This window comes from Sarcophilus harrisii, chromosome 3 (assembly GCF_902635505.1).
Source record: "Sarcophilus harrisii chromosome 3, mSarHar1.11, whole genome shotgun sequence".
Lineage (NCBI taxonomy): Eukaryota > Metazoa > Chordata > Mammalia > Dasyuromorphia > Dasyuridae > Sarcophilus > Sarcophilus harrisii.
Genome location: NC_045428.1, coordinates 70,911,256 through 70,936,012, shown reverse-complemented (window position 1 = coordinate 70,936,012; position 24,757 = coordinate 70,911,256). Strand labels below are relative to the sequence as shown.

The 24,757-nt window shown below is 32.5% G+C and overlaps 1 protein-coding gene across 4 annotated transcripts in view; it reads right to left on the bottom strand.

Annotated features, from left to right (window-relative positions):
* Window positions 1-24,757, bottom strand: part of ERBB4 (erb-b2 receptor tyrosine kinase 4) — a 1,320,366-nt gene that overhangs the window by 601,621 nt on the left and 693,988 nt on the right. For all 4 annotated transcript variants that reach the window (XM_031963609.1, XM_031963611.1, XM_031963608.1 and 1 more), the window contains exon 3: window positions 16,125-16,311. In XM_031963609.1, the coding sequence (XP_031819469.1) occupies window positions 16,125-16,311 (187 nt within the window). The remainder of the gene's footprint in view (window positions 1-16,124; window positions 16,312-24,757) is intronic.

Below are 24,757 nucleotides of genomic sequence, written 5' to 3'. Positions count from 1 at the left end.
TGAGCAGATAGAAATGTTTTAGTATATGCCTAAATCTTAATATATTTTCAAACTAAGACTATGCTACTTTTAGCATTTCCACTGAAATATTGTGTAATTTCTTTTCCTCCATTGCATATTTTTAATATATTATTCTTCCAGAGGTTAGCCCTGTCTCATATTAAAATATGTCCCTGATTTCATAGAGATTCTTGAATTTAATAATAGCAATAATAATAATGTCAATAAACTCATGATTTCTCATCTTTACATTGCTTTTTGCATGTAAATATTTGTTGGAAACCTAATATTTACTTAATGATTACTGTTATATGATCAAAGTTTAGAATTATTCAAATCTTAGAGGAATAGATAATTGGAAAACAATGGAAAACAAATATTTGTGTCACTATAACATTTCCCAAAGATCACAGAGCTTTACCAATAAAACTGAGCTATGAGAGAATTGTTAAACCATTGCTTCTTTTGTTTGGTCAATAGTACATAAAGGTTAAGAACTTAGCAACCTTGCTATATAAAAAACTTCACATTCTATTAACATTGGAGTTAAATGACCTAATATACTTTATTGTATTAACAAAAATGGAAAGACCTATCTGCTTACTGCAAGTACTGTAACTTTTTTCCGCTTGCTATAGGTTATTCAATATTATTTCCATGTCTCCTTGCTTTATAGCATGTTATTCACTCTAGCTCTCATTTATTTACCAATAATAGGTCCCAGGCCAAGCCCCAATGGCCATTGTTTGGGAAGTGATTTACTCAGAATAAATGTAAGTAAAATTATTTCTGCTTTGGCCAAAATTCCTGAGCATCATCCCCTCCCAGGTTTATTTATTATTTATTTAGATTTTTTTTGAATAGGTGGAAGTGGATTCTTTGCCTCAATTGCTGCCAAGCCTTAATCATTGAATGGCTGTAACCTCAGTCAGACTGGAACTTGTAGAAGACTTTAGCTTAAAAAGGTCAAGGTCTTGTCCACTTATCCTGATCTAAATCTGGGCACAGGACCTGGATAACTCTGGAGGGGAAAGTGAGGCCAGGTAACCTTGCATAGCAGTCCCTGACTTAAATCCAATTCACTTGCATATTATGGCATCGCCTACCTGATGCCCTAGTCGTCTTGGAGAATGAAGACCAAACAACAATAACCATACAACAAAGGGGAAAAAGCGTTTCTATAGCACCTACTTTGTGTGAGATACAGGGGAGTCAATCTTAGACTCAGAAGAGAGTTCAAAAGATTAAGTAGTCTAATTTCTATGTGTATCCTGAATCTCTCATCTAATACTCCTGACAAAAAGATTATCTAAAAATTCAGAGAATGATACAAATTTTACTAATCAAAATGAATCTAATCCAAAAGTTCTATACAAAATTAAAAGTTGGGTTCCCTTGTTTATATTTAAATTCTTTTTTTTTTAAATATCATTGATTCTTGAACTAGGGGTTAAAGACTAGAAATTTATCATCCATTTTTCTTATCCTGCATCTCTAACAGGGATCAAATAGATCGCCAGGTCTTTCCTTGGTAACTAGGTTTCTTTAATACCTTTGATAATTGCTAAATAAATTTAATACAATTTGAAAAAAAGCAAGGGCTTTCCAGGAAGCAGATGACAAAGAAAAAGTTTTGACTCCAGTAGGCATAATGGATAAAGTTCTGTAGTCAAGAAGCTCTCAATTCAAATTCAGTTTCAGACACTTAACTAGTTATGTGACCCTGGGAAAGTTAGCTGACCTCTGTCTTCTTCAATTTCCTCAATTGTAAAATATTTTAAAAAATGCTATCTACCTCCCAAAGTCATTGTGACTCTCAAAAGATAAAATATTTACAAATAACATAGCAAAATACCTGGCACACAGCGTAAAATAAATATTTCTTTTATTCCTTCCTTCCTCCCTTCCTTTTTTCCCTTCTGTCCCTTCTTCTATCCTTTATTTTTCCATATTTCCTTTCTTCTTTTCTTCCTTTTCTAAGTCTTCCCTTCCTTCATTCCTCCTTTCCTTCCCACTTCCCTTCCTTCCTAACTCCTTTCCTCTCTTCTTCTCTCTTTTCCTTCTTACTTCCTCCTCTCCTTTTCTTCCTCCCTTTCTTCTTCCCTCCATCCTTCCCCACCTCCATCCCTTCTTTCCCCCTTCTCTTTCTCTTGCCTGCCTCCCTCCCTCCCTTCCTTTTCCCCTTTTCCCCTTCCCTCTTCTCTTTATTCCATATTGCCATATTCTCTTTCTTGATAGTTCACAGATGTCTCTCTCTTGCCCAAGTGGCAATAGTCTTATTAAAAAATAGCATCAAGTAAAATTCTGTAATTTATTCAATCCACATAAAAACTGATGCCTTCATGTTAGCAAAACAAAAACAAAAACTTAACATTTCTCTGACTGATGCCATCCAAAGCCTGCTATTTATATTGTCTGATATTTTTAGCACAGACCTTTCTCAAATAATTTCTCTTTAAAATGTGGATATTTTGAATTATTGCTAGCATGAACATTGGATGATGTCATGTTTCATTTCCAGTGTAAAAAAGAAGCTTTTTTGTCCTTTTGTCACACAGACTGTGTTCTACAGCAATCTCTCAACCAGACTATTTAAACCCACTTAAGGGTTACTAAGCTCTGAGAGTAGCTGAGAAATGTCTTCTCCAATGTCAGAAAGGGAATTCCAAGAATGAGCAAGCATGTCCTTTAGGTCAAGATGATTGTCAAGGTCAATGAAGAGTGAAACATGATGATGAGGGTCTGAAATGAAGTGCTGAGACAACAGGTGCTTGGTGTATTGGACTGAAGTAAAGAGGAGAAGATAAACCATGAAGGAGGAAAAAATAGCAATAGTAGGTAAAGGGAGGGGGGCGAGCCTCAGGCACCTACCTGTCAAAGAAACACATCTCATATATAAAGCTCTATCAGAAGTGGCACTGCAAGGAGAAACATCTGTCTGACTAAATGAGTTGATTTTCAGAATCTCAGTGAAGTAACAGAGACTGAATATTCATTTAAGAAAAGGGAAAAGAGTTATTCACACACCGACAGACACACATGTGTCTCCAAGGGAAGATTCAAAAGATGCTGATGGATGACAATAGCCTGTCAGTGATAAACCTGCCATGTGTAATAAATTAAGACTGTTCTAATACTAATGTTAATGGGATTCAGTGAAGGAGGGGAGGAATGAAACAAATTTTTGTAAATCTCTTTGAGATCCTGATTTATTCTTCTGAATTTTTGTACAATCTGGACCCACATCCCTCACTTTTTAACCAAAGCACATTGCCCTCTCATACGTTATAGAGAATTAGGGAATGAGAAGCATGTGATGTAGATTAATGGTTCTGAGCCTCAACAGCCCCATCTGTAAAATTAGAGAGTTAGGGTATATTGTCTCTGACAAAAATTCCAGTTCTTACATTCCATCATTATATGAATATATAATAACAGATTATTATATTGTATATTAATATAATTACTATATAATAATTAATAATTAAGTTATGATGTTGAAGTTCATTTACACTTACTTCCCTTCTAAGTTTTCTGTCCTTGAAATTCTACTATTTATAAAATTCAACAAGGAAGGTGAGTAGGGATTTGTATAATGCCAATTATTTGTAGCTATGGAAACTCCAGTACCTAAAAAAACCCTAAATTAAAATCTAATCCCCACAACCTTTCAGAACTACATTAAAGATCAGACTAAATACATGATGCCATGATCCTCGCATCAGAAGATGTAGGGCTTTTGTTTTCTTCTTTTTCTTTGTTTTTGCTTCTCCGTGGAGAAATGAAATGAAAGTAATTAAATGAAAGATTCTTCACAAATTACTATGTCATTTATACACTAAGGAAAGGAGGTAAAATTGATTTAAAAGCCCTTCCCCCACAATTAAATGCATGTCCCTTCATCAACATGCCTAAAGAAATTCTATAGAGAAGTTTTTATTTCATGTTATAAAGGATCTGTTTTAAAGAAAATAATTTGTTCTCAAGCTTCTTCAAAAATTGAAACTTCATCCTCTTAAGGTACAGTTTAACTGTTGTTTATTTTCCCCTGGTGTACCTTACCTTCCCACAAATCCTTGGGCTACTTAGTCCCTACTCAAATTGTTCTCTGCTTCAAAAGAACAACATCTGAGTTATTATTATTCTTAGAATAGTCTGTATTTATGCAAAAAGTCTTAGTTCATTTTCTTTTTCAAATTTCACATTTGTTATTTTTTAAAAAAACATATTTTCTTAACATCAATTCCTTAACTTTCATTTTTGACATAATTTTTTTCTATGTCCAATTCTCCTGAGAACTCTGACTTAAACCGGATAATAAGTTAATTTGATCAAACACTCTATACTACATAGTGATGCCATTAGATGCAAAATTCAGGTGTGATCTAGCTCAGCCATTAATTTTCTCTTTTATTTATTTTTTATTATAACTTTTTATTGACAGAACCCATGCGTGGGTAATTTTTTTACAACATTATCCCTTACACTCCCTTCTGTTCCGACTTTTCCCCTCCCTCCCTTCACCTCCTCCTCTAGATGGCAAGCAGTCCTATACATGTTAAATATGTCACAGTATATCCTAGATACAATATATGTGTGCAGAACCAAACAGTTCTCTTGTTGTACAGGAAGAATTGGATTCAGAAGGTAAAAATAACCTGGGGAAAAAAACCAAAAATGCAAATAGTTTACATTCATTTCCCAGTGTTCTTTCTTTGGGTGTAGCTGCTTCTGTCCATCCTTGATCAATTGAAACTAAGTTAGATCTTTTTGTCGAAGAAATCTACTTCCATCAGAATACATCCTCATACAGTATCGTTGTTGAAGTATATAATGATCTCCTGGTTCTGCTTATTTACTTAGGATCAGTTCACATAAGTCTCGCCAAGTCTCTCTGTATTCATCCTGCTGCTCATTTCTTACAGAACAATAATATTCCATAACATTCATATAGCACAATTTACCCAACCGTTCTCCAATTGATGGGCATCCATTCATTTTCCAGTTTCTAGCCACTACAAACAGGGCTGCCACAAACATTTTGGCACATACAGGTCCCTTTCCCTTCTTTAGTATCTCTTTGGGATATAAGCCCAGTAGAAACACTGCTGGATCAAAGGTTATGCACAGTTTGATAACTTTTTGAGCATAGTTCCAAATTGCTCTCCAGAATGGCTGGATGTGTTTATAATTCCACCAACAATGTATCAGTGTCCCTGTTTTCCCACATCCCCTTCAACATTCTGCATTATCTTTCCCTGTCATTCTAGTCAATCTGACAAGTGTGTAGTGGTATCTCAGAGTTATCTTAATTTGCATTTCTCTGATTAATAATGACTTGGAGCATATTTTCATATGGTTAGAAATAGTTTCAATTTCTTCATCTTAGAATTGTCTGTTCTATCCTTTGACCATTTATCAATTGGAGAATGGCTTTATTTCTTATAAATTAGAGTCAATTCTCTATATATTTTGGAAATGATCAGGCTATTAATTTTCTAGATAAACACAATGAGTTGGACACACAGACAGGAAGAGAATTCAAGTTTTCAGGACACCCAGACTAGGGGACTTCTGATAAACTTTTATCTCTTCCCTCCTCCCCATATTAGTCATGTTGTGAAAGAAGAAACAGGACAAAATGGGAAAAAAATGAAAAAATTAAGTGAAAAAAGGATGTTTTGCTCCGCATTCAGACTCCATCAGTTCTTTCTCTGTCTATGAACATAGCATTTTCCATCATAAGTCCTTTGGAATTGTCTTGGATCACTATCTATCACAGTTTATCATTACATACCATTACTGTCTCTTTGCAAAAAGTTCACCTAATTCTTTTGCTTACTTCTTAATCAATATAGTTCTTTAAATTATAAAGCAAATGAGTTAGCATATGTAAAGTTTGCAAACTTTAAAGTGTTGTTATATAGATTCTAATGATTATTATCATCCTTATTATTGTTACATTATTTTGCTTCAAACAATTCATTGGGAACATGAAAACCTACATTTGATGAAAGAATATCAAAAGGGAACAGTTCATTTAGATAAAATGAATTCACAATATGATTATAAATTATATTATACAAGGATTATTTATAATTTAAAATTTGAGGAAATTTTTCAGTACCCCCAAATATTTGGGATACATATAAATTCTGTGGTCTGCTTGTATCACATCATATACATACATACACACACACACACATATGTGTGTGTGTGTGTGTATGTATGTATGTAAAGGGATAGATCCACACTTAAATCCTACAGAAATATCTTAAAGAATTTAACAAAATGATTTATTTCATACAAGAAAAATCATATATGGAGAACAAAGCACACAATGAAACATAGCTTTATATATAAGGAACTACTATTACTTTTAGCATGTTGTCCTAAATAGTCATATGTAACTTTTTAAAATAAGTGATTCTTAAAAAATAACTTCTATTTCAAATATCTACTTATTTCTTCTTTACAAACACAAAAGATACATTCTATTTTTCATCTCTCACATACACACACACACACACACGTTGGAATCTTTACAAACTGTTAAGCCATTGGAGTTGATAGAGACAATAATTATCTAATTTAGCATGGTTCAATATGATTGATTTCATCTTAGAAGGAGATATTTTGGGCCAGAACTTGAAACAAGGTACTAAGTACAACTGATAGAAACAATGCTTGTGTTCACACCTTTAGAGAGCTCATAAGTATCTAAGTACTCAATGGAGTTCACATGTTTGGGAGATTTCAGGGTTTAGTATGGCTTAGTATGAGATATCCGAATTCACACCTCCCTTAGGGCCAGAGAGCACTCTGGGAGATAACCCAGAATCCCTCTCTCTCTCCAGAAAGAAGTAACTTTTGGGAGATCATATATATACAGGAAGCTCTTAGAGCTTGAAAGAGTTTTTGGGAACATTGACTGGGGTCGGAGAGGAGCACTCTGGGAGGAAGCCCACAAACCCTATCTTCGAGGCAAGAAATTCATTGCATCTTCCAACTTGGTGCTGGCTGGAGGCTGAAGAAAGCAGAGGCAGAAGCCAAGGACAAAGCTGCAAGATCTCTTGGAACCAAGCAGAGAAATAGGCCTCTGAGCTAACCGGGCTATATTGAAGGACACAATAAAAGATCTGAACTTTTATCAGCTGGCTGCAATTTTGGAGTAATTATTTATTTCAACTGAAACTAAGGCTGCCTCCAGAAAACCTCCCTGAGAAACCTGCTTTCTCTCAGGGAGAACTCTTATTTTAAAGAAGAGAAAAACACACACACACACACACACACACACACACACACACACGGAAGCACAAAGAGAGATAGAGAGGTGGGGGGAAGAAGAGATAATGTAAGTCTGGTCCTAAAATAAACATTCTTTCTCATTTATCCATCATCCCCCATTCTTGAAATATACTTTCTCTTCATTTATATATAACAGAATTCTTATCTGATTAAGTATTGCCTCCCCTGATATTTTTATTAAATTTTCCTTTCTTCCCTATTGTGGGCTCTCTTACTCTTCAAATTATATAATCAGAATCCACATTTCCAGTTTAACTGCATGTGATCTTCATCTTCTTAGTGAATAGTTCTGCCAGATTTGGTCTTCTTGTCATTTCTCATATGCACTGTCTAGCCCCCTACTTGTATATGCCTTCCCTTCTTACCTATATTTCAGATTTCCTAATTTTCTTTGAATCTCAGCTCAAAGATCACTTTTTCCAAGGAATGTTCCTGATCTTTGCTCACTCCCCCCAACTGCTGGTGCCACTAAAATCTCGTGATAGAGTATATGAATAAATGTTCATTACACTAAATACATATTTCTTTTTTTTAAAAAAAAATTATTGTTTTCAGAAATATTGCCAGTGCAGTGAAGAAAAGTGGTGAAACAGAATTTTTAAAAAAAAATTTAATGAAAACTTTTTATTTTCAAAATATATACATGGATAATTTTCTACATTTACCCTTACAAAATCGTCTGTTCTAATTTTTCCCTCCCTTCCCCCTACCCATCGCCCAGTCATCAAGTGATCCAACATATGAAACAGAAGAAATAGATAAAAATCACTATGTAGGTACATAGGAAAATAGATTACAAACTCTAGATATCTACTAGTTTTTTATTTTTTTTAACAGATATGAGAAAGATAAGAAAGTCTTATTTTTCTCAATTCAAATCCGGCCTCATTTGCCAGCTATGTGATCCTGGGCAAGTCATTTAAGGATATTTGCCTCAGTTTCCTTCTCTGTAAAATAAAGTGGAAGAGGAAATGGCAAACCCCTCCAGTATCTTTACCAAGAAAATTTGAGTTGAGGTCCTGAAGAGTCAGACACTACCGAACAACATATTTTTGCATATACCTATCTGAAGAATTACGTATCTATTAAGAATTTAGACTTGTGTGATACTCCCAGTGCCTAGTAAACTACATGATATTTAGAAGGCAGCTTAAATATCCATCAATCTATTGAACCAAATTTCATAAACCCGCTGTATGATTCTTGTGAGATGCACATTCTAAGTTTGTATTTTATATGAGATGTATGTATGTCTCAGCTGTTTCAAAATCCTTAATCTAGTTTATTTTCATCAAAAGCAACTAGAACACAATTTTTTTGTTATTGCCATTTAGTCAATTAGTCATGTACAATTCATTGTGATCCTATTTGGGGTTTTCTTGGCAGAGATACTGGCATGTTTTCCATTTCCTTCTGCAGCTCAGTTTACAGATGGGTACCTGAGTCAAGCATGGTTAAGTAACTTGCCCAGAATCACAAGGCCAATGAATGTCTGTGACCAAATTTGCATGTACAAAAACTCTTTCTTCCTTATTCCAGGCCCAGCCTTGTATCCACTGAATTATCCAGCACTGACCAATTAAATAAATCAGAATAATAATGTTGGAACTCTTCCAGATTGCTTATGACTTCAATCTAATTGTTCAATTTTACTTGTTTTTTTTAATATTCAAAGTGAGAAAGTAAATAATAAAAATGAGAATGAGAATGATTATAATTATAAAAGATGCTTCCTTTCTCTGAACATTCATCTCACTCATTCAAGCATTATTTCTATCACCTGGTATGTTTACTTTGAGAAAAAAAGACCATGAGTTTCCTGAACTTCAAAAGAACATTGCAAATATGATTTTTAAAACAATGGCTTTCAAATGAAATATCACACAACTGCAAAATTGTCAATTCCTAGTCCTAATACCCTACAACTTACAAAGGTAGATTTGTTATGAATGTTACGTATGGTAAATTCGAGTTATATTTAAGTCTGGTCCAGTTTCGACCATTTTCTGAAGAAATGACATCCATTTTTATAGCTTAGCAATACCATTACTGAATGCAGGAATTAACAAAAAGGGGAAAAAAACTTTAGAGGAAGCTTTGCCACAAGGAAAGATTCTTCAATTAGCACATCTTAAAACTGAATAATAGCTTGATTCAAGTGTTACAAAAGTGCGAACCCAACTCCATTCATTTCTACTCTAATATAATCAGAGAGGAATAATGAAGAAAACAGATTGTTCCCCATTCCTATTTTAACTAGACCATATTATTTTTAGAATCCTGATTTTAATCCTTCAATTTTCTCCTACTCATCTCATTTACAGACTGTTCTTATGAACCCACTGCAACTTACTTACCACAGGCTTCTTTTTTCACTTGAGTAGGCGTCTTACTGTAACAAAAGAAACATCCCCAAAAAATCTTTGAAAGAAATATAAAAAGAAAATGCTGAAGGTAAAAGCTTCATTTGGGGTCATCTCTGACCTAATCAATCCTGAGGCTTCCATTCTCATAGAAATCCATGTCATCCCTATTCTCAAATCTTTTGTATTTGAAATATAATTCTTTAGAAGTTAAGAGAACTGCAAGAAGAAATAGACAACAAAATTTATACTAATTGGGGATCTCAACCTTGTTCTATCAGAACTAGATAAGTTGAATCACAAAATAAATAAGAAAAAAGTTAAGGAGGTAAATAGAATCTCAGAAAAGTTAGTTATGTTAGACCATTGGAGAAAATTGAATGGGAACAGAAAAGAATATGCTTTTTTTCTCAGTAATACATGAATTCTAAACAGAAATTGACCATGTGTTAGTGCATAAAAACCTCAAAATCAAATGCAGAAAGACAGAAATATTAAATTCATCTTTTTCATATCATGATGCAATTAAAAATAAAGGAACAAAGAAAAACAGATCCAAATTATTTGTAAACTAAATAATCTAATCATAAAGAATGATTGGGTAAAACAATAAATCATAGACACAATTGATAATTTTATCCAAAAAAATGACAATAATGAGACAACTTACCAAAATTTATGAGATGAAACTAAAGTAATTCTTAGGGGAAATTTTATATCTCTAAATGCTTACTTGAATAAAATAGAGAAAGACAAGATCAATGAATTGGGCATGCAACTAAAAAAATAGAACAAAAAAAAATTACCCCCCCCAATTAAATATCAAATTTGAAATTCTGAAAATAAAATGGGAGAGTATAAAATTGAAAGCAAGAAAACTATAGCACTAATAAACAAAACTGAGTTCCTTTTATGAAAAACCAGCAAAATAGATAAACCTTTAAGTTAATATTTTAAATTTAAGGTAGAAAAAAAGAAAATGAAATTGCTAGTATCAAAATTGAAAAGGGTGAACTTTTCACCAATGAAGAGAAAATTAGAGCAATAATTAGGAACTATTTTACCCAACTGTATGCCAATAAATCTGATAATCTAAGTCAAATAGATCAAAGCTTATAAAAATATAGATTGCCAAGATGAACAGAGAATGAAATAAATTACTTAAATAGTCTCTTAAAAAAGAAACTGGACAAGCTATTAATCAACTAACTCTCTAAGAAAAAAATTTCAGGACCAATAAATTTACAGGTGTATTCTACCAAACATTTAAAGAACAATTTAATCTAATTCTACATAAACTGCTTGGAAAACTAGGGAAAGAAGGAATCCTACTAAATTCTTTTTGTGACACAGATAGGGTGCTGAACCTAAACCAGGTAGGGTCAAAACAGAGAAAGAAAATTATAGACCAATTTCCCTAATGAATATTGATGCAAAAATCTTAAATATAATATTAGCAAAGAGATTACAGGAAGTTATCACCAGGATAATACACCATGACCAATTAGGATTTATACCAGGAATGCATGGCTCATTCAATATTAGGAAAACTATAAATTGAATATATCAATAACCAAAGTAACAGAAATCACCTAATTATATCAATTGATGAAAAAAAAAGCATTTGACAATATCCAACAGCCATTTCTATTAAAAACACTAGAGAGTATAGGAATAAATGGAGTTTTCTTTAAAATGATCAGTAGCATCTATTTAAAACCATCAGCAAGATTCATATGTAATGGTGACAAACCAGAACAATTCCAATAAAATCAGGGGTGAAAGAAGGTTGCCCACTATTATGATTACTATTCAATCTTATATTAGAAATGTTATCTTCAGTAAGAAGAGAAGAAAAATAAACTACAGGCATTAGAGTAGGTTATGAGGAAACTGAATTATCACTCTTTGTGGATTATATGATGGTATACTTAAAGAATCCACTAAAAACTATTAGAAACAATTAACAACTTTATCAGAATTACAGGATACAAAATAAATCCACATAAATCATCAGCATTTCTATATGTTACCAACAAAGTCCAACAGCAAGAGATAAAAACAGAAATTATATTTAAAGTAACTACCTAGACAATGTCATTTATAAACACAATTACAAAACACTTTCTGCACAAATAAAGTCAGATCTAAACAACTGGAAGAATTTATGCTATTCATAGTTAGGCTGAGCTAATATAACAAAAATGACAATCTACCTAAATCAATTTATTTGTTCAGTATCATACCAAACTGCTAAGAAATTATAGAGTAAAAAAATAATAAAGTTTATCTGTAAGAACAAAAGTTCAAGAATTTCAAGGGAATTAATGAAAAACAATGCATATGAAGGTGGCCTAGTTGTACCACATCTAAAACTACATTATACAGCAGTGATCATCAAAACTATTTAGAACTGGCTAAGAAATAGAATAATTGATCAGGAGTAGGTTAAGTTCACAAGACACAGTACTCAATGACTGATATTCTAGTGTTTGATAAACCCAAACACGCCAGCCTATGGGATAAGAACTCAGTATTTGCAAAAAATGCTGAGAAAACTGGAAAATAATATGGCAGAAACTAGACATTGATTAACACTTAATACCCTCTGCCAAGATAAGGTCTAAATAGGTTCATGATTTACACAGAAAGAGTGATATTATAATTAAATTAGAAGACAAAGGAGTGTCTACTTCTCAGATGTGTGGAAAAGCAGGGAATTTGTGGCCAAAGAAGAACTAGAGTGCATTATGAAATGCAAAATGGGTAATTTTGAATATATTAAGTTTAAAAGTTTTTGTACAAACAAAACCAATGTACATAAGATTAGAAGAGAAACAATAAATGGCAAGAATTTTATAAGCGTTCTGATAAAGGTCTTATTTCGATAATATAAACGAATTGACTCACATTTATAAGAATTTAAACAATTCTGCAATGGTCAAAGGATAGGAAGAGACAATTTTCAGATGAAGAAATTAAAACCATTTATAATCATATGAAAAAATGTTCTAAGTCACTATTAATCACAATCTAGTAATCAGAGAAATGAAAATTAAGACAACTCAGGTACCACTACACACCTCTCACATTGGCTAAGATGATAGGAAAAGATAATGATGAATGTTGGAGGAGATGTGGAAAAACTGGGACACATATATTTTTGTAAACTGATCCAAACATTCTGGAGAGTAATTTTGAACTGAGCCCAAAGGGCTTTCAAATTATGCATACCCTTTTATTCAGCAGTTTCTACTGGGCTTGGATAACAAAGAGATTTTAAAGGAGAGAAAGGTACCCACATGTGCAAAAATGTTTGTAGCCGCTCTTTTTTAAGTGACAAGAAACTAGAAACTGAATTGTTGCCCATCAATTTGAGAATGGCTGAATAAGTTATGGTATATGTTATGGAATAATATTGTTCTATAAGAAATGATCAGCAGACTGATTTCATAAAGACCTGGAAAGACTTACATGAACTGAGGCTAAATGAAGTGACCAGAACCAACAGAACATTGTACATAACAACAGCAAGATTATAGTATGATGAATTCTGATGGAAGGGGCTCTTTTCAACAGTGAGATGATTTGGGTAAATTCCAAGAGATATGATGGAGAGAACTGTCTGCATTCAAAGAGAGAACTGTGGGGATTGAGTGTGGATCACAACATAGTATTTTCACTTTTTTGTTGTTTTCATGCATTTTGTTTTCTTTTTCATTTTTCCCTTTTTGATCTGATTTTTCTTGTGCAGCATAATTGTAGAAATATGTATGGAATGATTTCACATGCTTAACATATATTAGATTACTTGCTGCCTAGGGGAGGGGGTAGGGAGAAGGGAGGAAGAAAAAACATTGTAACTCAAGGTTTTCTAATGGTGAATGTTGAAAACTATGCAAATGTTTTGAAAATAAAAAAAGTTATTATTTTAAAAGAGAGAGAAAAAAGATACTCTCTCATTTTCATCTCTCTTACATGTATTTGACTATATTGTGGCCCAGATCCAGTTTAAAAACAACAATAAGAACCATGACAATAATAACGACAATAAATCATTCCAGCAATGTAGAACATCAACTGAATGAAAAGTCTCTGAATTTTAATACTAAGATGATATTCATGTGATGATTTTTTGGCAAAATTCTATAAGGAATTAATACTCATCTTTTTAAATACATATTTCTTTAAAAGAAAAAAAATTCTAGGATTCAGAAATATTGCCAATGCAGTACAGAAAAGTGGGAAATCAGAAGAAATAGATAAACATAGCCACAAAGGTACATAGGATAATAGATCACAAACTCCAGATGTCAACTCAATTCAAATCCTCATTTTACTGATATGAAAACTGAAGTCCAGAAAAATGTGATTGTTTGCCAAAAACCAAATGGGGATGTCCTCATAAATTATCTAAAATTGCCTAATTATTCATATGGGAAAAGACAATCTTCTCACCCAATGACCAAGAATTCATAACTAATTCAGTCTATAAATTATAAGAGTACAGATTACAAGCACAATAAATCATAAGTAAGTCTTCTAATCCAACCCTGAAATTTTTACTGATGAGGAAATTGAGATCTAAAGAGGTTGTGACTTGTCTAAGATTTGAACCCAAGTTTTCTGACCCTAAATACAAGCATACATTATGGAACAGTAGTGTCATTCTCCATCTCTGGAATGTTTAGTTTTCTAGATCATAGTATCCATTGTTTTACTTCAAAATGTTACTTGTGCAACTGATAATGAACACTATATGGATGCTAGATATAGCACATAATAAAATATACATAAAACTATAATTGAAAAACTATTTCATTATGTGCAAGTGATAAGCTCTATAAGCAATATATCTTCACTAGAGCCCGATTTCATCCTCCCCTCTCCTGCCTCTATGTATTTGCAAAGATTATCTATTTTTTTCTTTGATTATATAAGATGCCCTCCAAATTCTAAAATTCTTTCCTTTCAAATCCAGCTCAGTTGCTAACTGCACAATGATACCTTTCCCTGCTCTGTCTGGCTAGAAGTGATTTGTCCCTTTCTAATTTTCTTTTAATTAGTTAAAGTTTCTTTTGAATGTCTCCTGTTAATTTCTGTATCATTTAAGTTAAATTTTGATCATTTATGTTTGGTTATTTGTCTTTCTTTGTACTCAGGGTGTATCTCTAGTGCCTAGCACATAATAAAAACTTAACAAATGCTTGATAAATCCAATGTTTACAAACCCTGGAAAATGTAATCTAACAATTCCTGAATTCCTTAAATCAGCTTGGAAAGAAAAATTATGCTTCCAAATTAAAACAATTTAGAAATGACTGATAAATAATGAGGTGATTTTTAAAATGGTAACATCTAATTTGTTAGATGTTATATAAAAGCAAGATATTTGAAATAAAACTAACAACATGATCTTAACACATATTTTAATACAAAGTGTGGTACAATGAAAGGTGCATGGGATTTGCAGTAAAAAAAAAAGATTCAAACCCAGCCTTTGCCACTTATTATACATGTGACTTTTAGCCAAATCAGTTTTTTAAACCTCATTTTGTTTATCTATATAATGAGGAGGTAGAACCAAAAGGTCTCTAATGTTACTTCATGCTCTAAATTTAGACAGCTCAATAGCACAGTGGATAGATTTCAGGCCTCATATATTCATTAGCTAGCTGTGTGACCCATAACAAGTTAAAACTTTTGTTTGCCTCAGTTTCCATATGTGTAAAATGGAGATGACAACAGCCAACTATTTCCCAGGTTTATAGTGAGAATAAACATAGATCATATTTTTAAAAGTCCTCGAAAACACAAAAGGCTTATGAAAATAGTAGCTATTATGAATAATTTGAAGATTAAATCACTCTATTATATATGAAAATTGAAGTTTCATATGTGAGGAAAATATATTTTCTAAAGTATAGTAATAGAAATAATAACAATAAACGAAGCAAATAGTCCAAACAAATAGTCCACTTTAAGTTTATCTAAACATAGAGTGAGCTACCCCAAGGACAGCAAGAGTTAGACTTTTATTGCTATGATTTGATGATATGCTCTACTGTCCATTTGGGACCACCCAACATCACTTTCCAAAGCCTGTTTCCTATCTTGTTTTTCATGGTCACTGAACATTTCCTTTGAATGTACTGCTGTTTGCCTGAGATATGGCATTATGCTATTTCTTAAAACTCACAATTTTGGAAATAAGCAGAAGGGAATCATATTTTCTATAATAAAAATAAATGCTCTATCTCTTTACTGCTAAGTCACACGTAATAGCATATTTTATATCTATAATATTCATATATGCACATTATATAAACCTGACTTTCAATATAACCATCAATATTAGTGTTTACATAGATCCACACAATAGTATGTCATGTTAAAAAACGAAGACATAAAAAGCATAAAAAGTGACTTGGTCATTGATAAATATTTCCTTACCAGTTAAGTTCTTCAGACCAAGTTCTTGCAGTCCAAAATTCCCATCTTTCCTGTAGTTTAAAAAGATTGCCAGTGCATATCGGTCCTCATAAAGTTTTGTCCCACGTATAATACGCAAATTCTCCAGAGGCAGGTAACGAAATTGATTAAGAGCCACTAAGACATATCCAGTGACTTCTCGAATAGACTGAAAAAAATAGAAAGACATGCCTATGTTAAGAAATAAAATATTCTAAGCATCAGTATTTCTGCAATTTTCAAATCAATCTTCTCCAAAAAAATCATTTTTTTTGTTCATTATTCAACTTGCACACATTTAAAAGTTGTTTGTTACTGGCTTAAGGAGTCAAGAAAAAAATCTTATTACTGTTAAAATTTCATCTATTATATTGATTGCACTATTTAAAAAAATAGAGAGACCAATTGAATGGCCATGAACAATCTCAAAGCTTCCTTTCATTTAGAAAAAAAATCTACATTCCTTTGTGTGTGCAAATAAAATAATGGATTGGGAGAGGAGTGATAAAATACTCACTTTTGAAAATAGCTTCTAATTAAAGCAATCAAGGCCATGTTCACTGACAGACTGCACCAAGGTAAATACATATGGGCATGGTGTAATAATTGGAAAGTGTATATAGAAATCAAATTGTTATATGTATCACAAATAAAAAGAAGCTACATTATTTGTAGAATTTAAGACAGATTGAAAAGTGTTGTTTGGATTTAATGCTTCATGTATCAAGTAACATTTGCCCCATTTTCACATCCATCACTTCTCTAGGGAATGTACATATTAACAAAACATAAAAATTGTGATGCCAGCTACTGAAAATAATCTGGTTAAAACACTTTAATTATAGATTGAGAATTCTAAGTGTTCAGGTATACATTAAATATTACTAAAAAAAAAGCCTCCTATAATTTGTGGGAATTATCTACCAATGAATTCTCAGAGTCATTTCAAGGTTTGTGGGGCATCTGAAATGAACATGGTATAAAGGGGAAAAAAAAGAACAAGGTTCCTGTACATTTATATTTCCACATGTAATTCATAATGCCTATCACACAAGTTATTCTGTAGAATACACTGATTTTGGGAATAAATGAAATATGTAAATCTTGTTAAAACTGAAATAATTCAATTTGCTATTTACAAAATATTTTTAGAGTACAGTTAGGGTATTGTTGTAGTTGTCTAGCTAAATTAGTTAGCTTGATGGAAGGTGAATCTTTGTCTTTGGTTATCTATAATTCCCTCCCTAATGAATATAACCATGCCCATTGTAATCTTCTTAAAGGAATAAAGACAACTTCTGGTTTTCAACAACAAAGGCTGCCCCAAAATTAAATGGCTGATTTGGAACTACTGTTTTGCATTTGCCATACTGTTGCCCCTCAGATGCTAGGACTCCAGATGGTGAATGCTTCTTCAAAAGTCCCACTCCTCTGTTTTGGCTTCCAAAAGGAAAAACAACAGACTTCCCCTCACAAGTGCTTTTATATGCCAGTAGTCTACCTTTCTCACAGAATGTAGTAGTGAGAGGAAAGACTAGGACTTCTTCCCCTTGCATATCACCCCCTTTCTCCAGTCATTAACTTTCATGAAAAGCTCTTAGTGAGCTGCAAATGCTTGATTGGGCGGCCTGATAAAGGAGTAAGACTTCAAATTATTTTCTTCCTTCACTTTTCTCATTCTAAGCAAGTCAGAGACTGAAGAAATAAGTGTAGAAAGGCATATCTGCAGAATGTGGCTCTATTGCCATTACTTAGCTAGTTTAGAACCATTGGGATCTGTTTGCCTCTTCATTTGTCCCAAAGCATATATTGCCTTCTGAGGGGAACTTGATGCTACAGGGTATCACTTACAATTCTGAGAGGGAAAGTGTAGGATTCTATGGTACAAAGGCAATGCATTAGATTGTCATATTATCTTTCCTTTGTGATCCAATGTTTGTTTCCTTTTCAAGGGTTATGAGAGCCTGAGTGCTTAATGGATTTTCTATATCATGGGCTGATGGGTACCCATGAATCCTTTAAATTTTCTATATTTTCAATAAAATAAAATAAAGGTTGTCCTTTCACCTGCATGTATGTATGTATGTATGTATGTATATATATATATATATATATATATATATATATATATATAACTTAGACAAGACTTGTACATATCCCTACTTATATTTATGAAATCCTAATTCTAGAACATTTTAGGAGTCATTAAATCAGATCATATATGTAAAATATTTTGGATACCTTAAAAAGTATGTAAGTGCAGGAGATTATTTTACAGTGTAATCTCTAGGTGAAGGCATAATAAGTCAGAAAGAAAATGAAGATTTGGGGAATAGCTCTTGAAATCAGCTCCAGTCCTTTTAAGCTAAAAACTGAGAGAGTGAGGGAGGGGATAGCTGGATCACAGGTTATAGTTACCTTTGAAGATAAATTATATTTCCTCTTATTAACTGGTGCTTTAAGTGTTTTACAAGTTAGTGAGGTAGGTAAGTGTTAATTCCCCCCCATTTTATAGCTTAGAAAACTAAGGACGAGAGAAGCTAAATGATTTTTACAGGATCATACAGCTAGAAAATGTGAGAGCCAGCACTTTAATTTATTTTATAAGCCATAAACCATGCTAGATGTCAATAATACAAAGATAAAAAGGAATTAATTTCTATCTACATGCATTCACATTCCTGAATCATAGAATACTGTTCTTTCTATAGCATTATCCTATCAAGTGTCTTATAAAAATAATTAAGTGCTTAGTTTGCTCAATGATTCATTTATTCATTTAGTTATATATATATATATATGTATATAATATAAATATAGGTAATCTCTAGAGATTAATAAAAACTTAATGTTTATAGAATAGGTAAAATATCCCAAATTCTTATATCATGAAATATTTTTTTAAAAATGAAGTTGGGGCAGTTCTCAGAGACTTGTGATTGCATCCATGGAGAGAATTTCCAGTGTAGCAACACCTTTCGTTAATGAAGATTGCTAACTTATGCATAGCGATCAGTATTAAAAAGTTGTAAGGAATGAAGAAGTCTTACTTGTCTGTGGTTCTCTAACTGAATAGGTTTCCTAGTTACAGTTTTTTAAATATTAAGATACTAGGATTTGAGTTTATTTTTAAGCAATAAACGTATACAAATAGACAGAGGGCTAAGGAGCCAATGGAGAAAACTATCAGAAGATACAAGAAAACAATAGAGTTAACAAACTACAATGACACTGATTAACTATGGAAAAGAAAAATACTTCTTTATCTGAAATAGGAAAGCAGATGTGGAAAAAATGCAGGACATTTTTAGGTCAAGGAAAAGGAAACCAAGAAAGATCATAATATATGACTGATGGAGTCAGTAAAGTCACAATTAATAGCTAATATTTATATAGTGCTTACTATATATCAATACTGATCCCAGAGAACAGATAATGAACCATACCTCTCTTTTCTCCAGTGGAGAAGAGATTTAATGAGCCATTAAAAAATTATTGGCTAGAGTAACCATGTCATTTAATTTCACTTTTATTTTTAGTTACAAGGAAGTTCAAATTGGCAAAGGAGAATCATACTTCCAGAAGTGAATGTTATAAAATGACAAAATGTGTTACAATTTAAATTATTTTTAAAAGCAAAAATTAGAAAACAAGAGAAGCAGAATGATAGCAAATTGTGATCAAATAGAAAATTTTGTTGAAATTTGAGATTTTGGAATTCAAAGGGTTTTCACAATTGGTTACGTTATGACTAAGTCTAAGAGGATTGTTTATCATCAAACTCAAATGGCTTTGGAGTTACTATCTTTGCTTTTAGATGTGTGTATGCACATACATATACATGTATATATATAGACAGATATATATATATATATCTGTCTATATATAAGTATTTATATCTATATATATATAGATATTTATATACAGGTGTATAAAGGTATATACATATGAATGCATACCTTTTAAATTCCTAATGGGAGAGGACAGTGTCTTTTGAAATTCTGATGCGTTCACAACATCAGGAGTCAACCAAGGGGGCTTCTAGTACAACTCTAAATAGATTTTCATAAGGAGCTTTTGAGAAGAAAGGGATGAATCACACAGAATGGGCAAGCATGGTTGCCTTTTGATTTACATCACTGAAAGGAACTCTAAAACCCATGAGATGAAAAATCCATGTTATATGTCTGTTTGAAGAATTAAGCATTTTTCAAAATATCTTAAATTTATCATTCCCTATTTAAAATAATAAGAAAAACTTGTATTTCAACTTGGTCCTTTGGAAGTTTGGGAGATTTAATATTCCAAAGCTTGAATTTCAAATTGATTAAGGATTTTTTTTGGTTACAGCTTCTCTTCACATACAAAATATCAATGAATTAAAATCAAGTTACTTTCTAACAGTCTTCACTGTGTCTGTGACTTGAGAAGAGCTATGAATTCATACCTATATCAATACAGAAAACTTCAAAACACTTAAACCAGATTCTTTTCCATAAAGAGTACTGAATATCAAAAAATAATTATTAGGGATGGTTTTCATTTTGTAAAAGTCTAGTTTGATGGTTAATTCTTAGGAAGATCAAAGTCTGCAAGTTACATATCTTTACAAGAATACTAATTTTGTTATTCTTCATTTGTTGGCACAGGGTGTAATTGTTTCCAGTGGATTCTTAACAGTAGCATATACTATTCAGGTACAGAAGTTAAAGAAAATGTTAATATGATATATTTTAAAATAAATCCAGCATTAAACATCGATCACAGTAGAAGAACATTTATAAGAACACTGCCATGTTGTTCCTTCCATTGAAGTGCACTTCAGTAATCCCAAAGGCATAATTTGGTATGAACGTATTTTAAGAGAGCAAACATCTTGATAGGATTTCACAGTGTCATTTGAAAACAGTAATACAATGTGCGAGGTCTTATATAAAGGAAACTTTACCCTATTCTTTTGAAAAGTTAAGGGGGGAGAATATCAATTCATATAATGATGCAAAACAACAGCTGCCTTTGTTGAAAAAGCATATGGGAAACAGTTTTTGACAATACACAAGTTAGAGGTGATAGCTTCCCTGACTTGTCAGTTGGTTTTAAATGAAAAGGGTGAACGATTCTAGAAGCAGCAAAACAAAAAAGTCAGGACTGGATGTGACAAACTTCAAACTTGGCAAGCTGAACTTCAATATCTGTCTAAATATTTGACTTTAAAAGCTCAAAATCTTCATTTTATTAAACTTATAAAGGGCAGATATTTGTCATTGTTTTCTCTAGAGACAACAAGCTTTGATGTTGCCTGTGGTGTTAGTAATTTACTTTCCTCATATAGAATGATTCCATTCTACATCTATCTCTGGATATGGCCAGATATGATGTATATGAAATACTATCTCTAAGCAAAGTGTATCGGGGTCCTCAAACTTTTAAAATACGGGGCCAGTTCACTGTCCCTCAGACTGTTGGAGGGCCAGACTATAGTAAAAACAAAATCTTTGTTTTGTGGGCCTTTAAATAAAGAAACTTCATAGCCCTGGGTGAGGGGGATAATCGTCCTCAGCTGCCCCATCTGGCCCACGGGCAGTAGTTTGAGGACCCCTGGAAATCCAGAATTAACAGTTCTAAATCTTTTGATTTTCTATGTAACCATAAGCAAATCATCAATCTCCATTTTTTATTCATTTCTCATTAAAATGGTTCCAGTAAATATGATCTATCAAATTGGTTTTATAAAAGCTATCATCAAAGGCTATAAGGAAATAGGAAAATTAGAGGGAAATGAATGTGGTTGCAATCATTTGCTATTTAAATATAATTTCTTGGTTAATGGCCTTTTCTTATTTTTTCCTCTCTTGAACTTTTTGATGATGTTGATTAAATCCTCATGGTGGATACTCTCTCTCTCTCTTGCTATTTCATGACCACTTTCTGTCATCCTCATACCAATTTGATAATTCTTTCTTTGTCTCCTTTGCTAAATATTCATCATCCCCAGTTCCTATTAGATGTGAGTATTTCCTAAAGCTCCGTCATGGGCTCTCTAATTTTTTCTACATTCTCTTTCTTGCCTTGGTGATTACATGGGTTCAATTATCTATTCACATGACTACCAAATTTATAAACTTAGCCTTAATTTCTTTCTTTTTTTACCCACTATGCTTATTATAGTTCTTCTTATTAATTTCCCAAGGAAATATCAAACTTCAAATACCCAAAGAAGAACTCAGGATTTCCCCAAAAAATATACAATTTCTCTCAACTTCCTTATCTTTGTTGATATCTGAATTATATTCTAGTCATGAAGGTCAGCAACTTCAGAATTTGCCATCAACTCTTACCTCACCTTCACTTCCTCTTATATCATAGTTAATTGGCAAGATTTTTCATTATTACTTCCACAATATATTTAACTTCTACCTTCTTTCTATACTCTTATTTATCATCTTAATTCAGTTTTATCAAATACCTCTCCTATAGACTATTGAAGTAAATTCCTAATCAGGCTCTGTATTGTTTCTTTATCCAATCCATTTTCCACAAAGATACCATAATGAGATTCCTATAACACACATTTGACTATGACATTCCCTTACATATAAAAAGAATTTCAACTGCTTCTAAGATCAATGATTTTCAATTAGTCTTTTTTTTTTTTTTTTTTTTTTTTGTATAGCAGTTAAAGCCCTTCACAATTTGGCTCCAGTTTCTTCCTAGAACGATTTTATATTATTCCCCTTTGCTGCCTCAAATTTCCTCTAACATGATAAACAAAGTAGCCAATTTGTATACTTAATAAGTAATATTTTATTTCCTGCCTTGGAACCTTTGAAGAAACTTCTCCCTGTGTCTTTAATATATTCTTTTATCTCTTAAAATCTGTAGTATCTTTCAAAACATATCTGGGATGCTGCTTCCTAGCATCATTTCCTCATCCACCTAATATACAAATACCTTTTTCCTCTTGAAATTATTTTGCAGTTATTTTAATAGTATCTATAAATGTTGTAAGCTTCAGGAGGACAGAGACTGTTTCACTGTGTTTGCTTGTTCCCAAGAGCTTAAAATAGTACCTTAAACATAGTAGTAAATAATAAATATTTGAGGAACTGATTAAAGAGCTGCTTGGGGCTCAAATAGGGATAAAGATCTATTATTTTTACTTATGAAGTATCAGGAGCAAATTTTGAACCCATATCTTAATGATTCTAAAAGTCCAATACCCTGTACACTCTGTTGTATTCCCCACATAAAAGAATGTATAAAATAAAATTCATTTTCCTGATTCAAGATCAGATCAAGAGAGTATTTCTTGCACAAAGAAAGGTATTGCACTCCTCATTCTAAACTTAAATAAAAGAAAAAAACTGGAAAGAATTAAAAAAAAACAACTAAAATCAGCTATACAATTATCTTTACTGTTTTAAATGGAATCATTTTCAATAGATTGGTACTATGAAAATGTGATACAAGGAATTTTCAAATAGCAATATCCTCAAGTGTTCATGCTATAACCTTTCTTTCTTAGCCAAGTTCCTAGAAAAAGTTATCAACAGTTACTGATTCAAATTTTTTCTCCTATCATTGACTTCCCAACCTGCAATCTGGATTCTAACCTCATCATTCTTTTTTTTTTTTTTTTTTTTTTTTTTTAATAGCCTTTTATTTACAGGATATATACATGGGTAACGTTACAGCATTAACAATTGCCAAACCTCTTGTTCCAATTTTTCACCTCTTACCCCCCCCAGCCCCTCCCCTAGATGACAGGATGACCAGTAGATGTTAAATATATTAAAATATAAATTAGATACACAATAAGTATACCTGACCAAAACGTTATTTTGCTGTAGAAAAAGAATCAGACTCTGAAATATTGTACAATTAGCTTGTGAAGGAAATCAAAAATGCAGGTGTGCATAAATATAGGGATTGGGAATTCAATGTAATGGTTTTTAGTCATCTCCCAGAGTTCTTTTTCTGGGCATAGCTGGTTCAGTTCATTACTGCTCCATTAGAAATGATTTGGTTGATCTCGTTGCTGAGGATGGCCTGATCCATCAGAACTGGTCATCATATAGTATTGTTGTTGAAGTATATAATGATCTCCTGGTCCTGCTCATTTCACTCAGCATCAGTTCATGTAAGTCTCTCCAGGCCTTTCTGAAATTATCCTGTTGGTCATTTCTTACAGAACAGTAATATTCCATAATTTTCATATACCACAATTTATTCAACCATTCTCCAACTGATGGACATCCATTCAGTTTCCAGTTTTTAGCCACTACAAAAAGGGCTGCCACAAACATTCGTGCACATACAGGTCCCTTTCCCTTCTTTATAATCTCTTTGGGATATAATCCCAGTAGTAACACTGCTGGATCAAAGGGTATGCACAGTTTGATAACTTTTTGAGCATAGTTCCAAACTACTCTCCAAAATGGTTGGATTCGTTCACAACTCCACCAACAATGCATCAATGTCCCAGTTTTCCCGCATCCCCTCCAACAATCATCATTATTTTTTCCTGTCATCTTAGCCAATCTGACAGGTGTGTAGTGGTATCTTAGAGTTGTCTTAATTTGCATTTCTCTGATTAATAATGACTTGGAGCATCT